At 44.2% G+C, this 981-nt stretch overlaps 1 protein-coding gene across 1 annotated transcript in view; it reads right to left on the reverse strand.

Moving 5' to 3' along the window:
* The window catches only part of LOC108167027 (cell surface glycoprotein 1-like), an 8,887-nt gene extending 8,635 nt beyond the window's left edge, over positions 1 to 252 (reverse strand). Inside the window, exon 1 of the mRNA XM_017309479.1 lies at positions 211 to 252. Coding sequence (XP_017164968.1) covers positions 211 to 252 — 42 coding nt within the window. The remainder of the gene's footprint in view (positions 1 to 210) is intronic.
* Positions 253 to 981: the final 729 nt, after the last annotated feature.

The following is a 981-nucleotide window of genomic DNA, read 5'->3' on the forward strand; positions in this document are numbered from 1 at the left end:
AGCAGTAAAACCTGAGCAGAAGATGCAGCTTCAGCAGGAAGATCAGCGATTTTAACTTTGTGCTGCAGATGTGAAGCTGTTTAGCTAAAGCAGGGTGCCCAATGCGTCGATCGTCGAGTGACCTATGGAGATCGAGTCGAGTGACTCGACGATCTCCATGCGTCGAGTGACCTATGGAGATCGATCAGTCGATCTCCATAGGTCACTTACACCTATGGAGAATCTGGGGAGGCCAGTTGACCTGACAGTCATGTTTCTGGACTGTGGGAGGAAACCAGAGAACCCAGAGAAAACCCACCATGCAGGGAGAACATGGAGACTCCATGCAGAAAGACCGGGAATCGAACCCAGCAAGGCGTCAGCTCTACCCACTGCTCCACTGTGCAGCTTCTGACAGGCTTATCAAAAATATTCACTAAGATCCTGAACGTTTGTAGCTTCATTAAAAAATAATAATTATAAAAAGTCAACGAAACGTGTTAAAATGAATAATCTAGTAATTATTGATTCATTATTGATTGTTGCGCAATTCAGTGCGTTTCGGTTCCATTAACAAAACAAAAGCGACTCAAAGACCGACTGAGCAGAGCAGCAGTTTAAATCAGCCACTCAACCACCGCCGTGTTCATGAGGGGATTAATAATCAGAAATAAACATCAAGCCTGATATGTAACGGACTGAATGTTTTTAATATAATCTCTGCTCGTCTTGCGGGGTCAGGCGGTTACCATGGCAACGGGTGTGCTAAACGACAGCGAGTAAAAAGGTAGGAGATGTTTAGAGTTGATCACCTGTTCAGTTTGTTTTACCTGTTTACCTTTGCTGTGGCTCATTACACCTGCTGTGATAAACGTTCAGAAACGTTTAGTGACTAATTACCTCGTTCTAAATAACTGAGCTAGCTAGGCTCAGTTATTTAGCGATGCTAGCTCAGTTAGTTAGCGACACCCTGAGCTAAAGCTAGCTCAGTTATTTAGCGAC

The sequence above is a fragment of the Poecilia reticulata genome, linkage group LG2, assembly GCF_000633615.1.
Source record: "Poecilia reticulata strain Guanapo linkage group LG2, Guppy_female_1.0+MT, whole genome shotgun sequence".
Taxonomy (NCBI): Eukaryota; Metazoa; Chordata; class Actinopteri; order Cyprinodontiformes; family Poeciliidae; genus Poecilia; species Poecilia reticulata.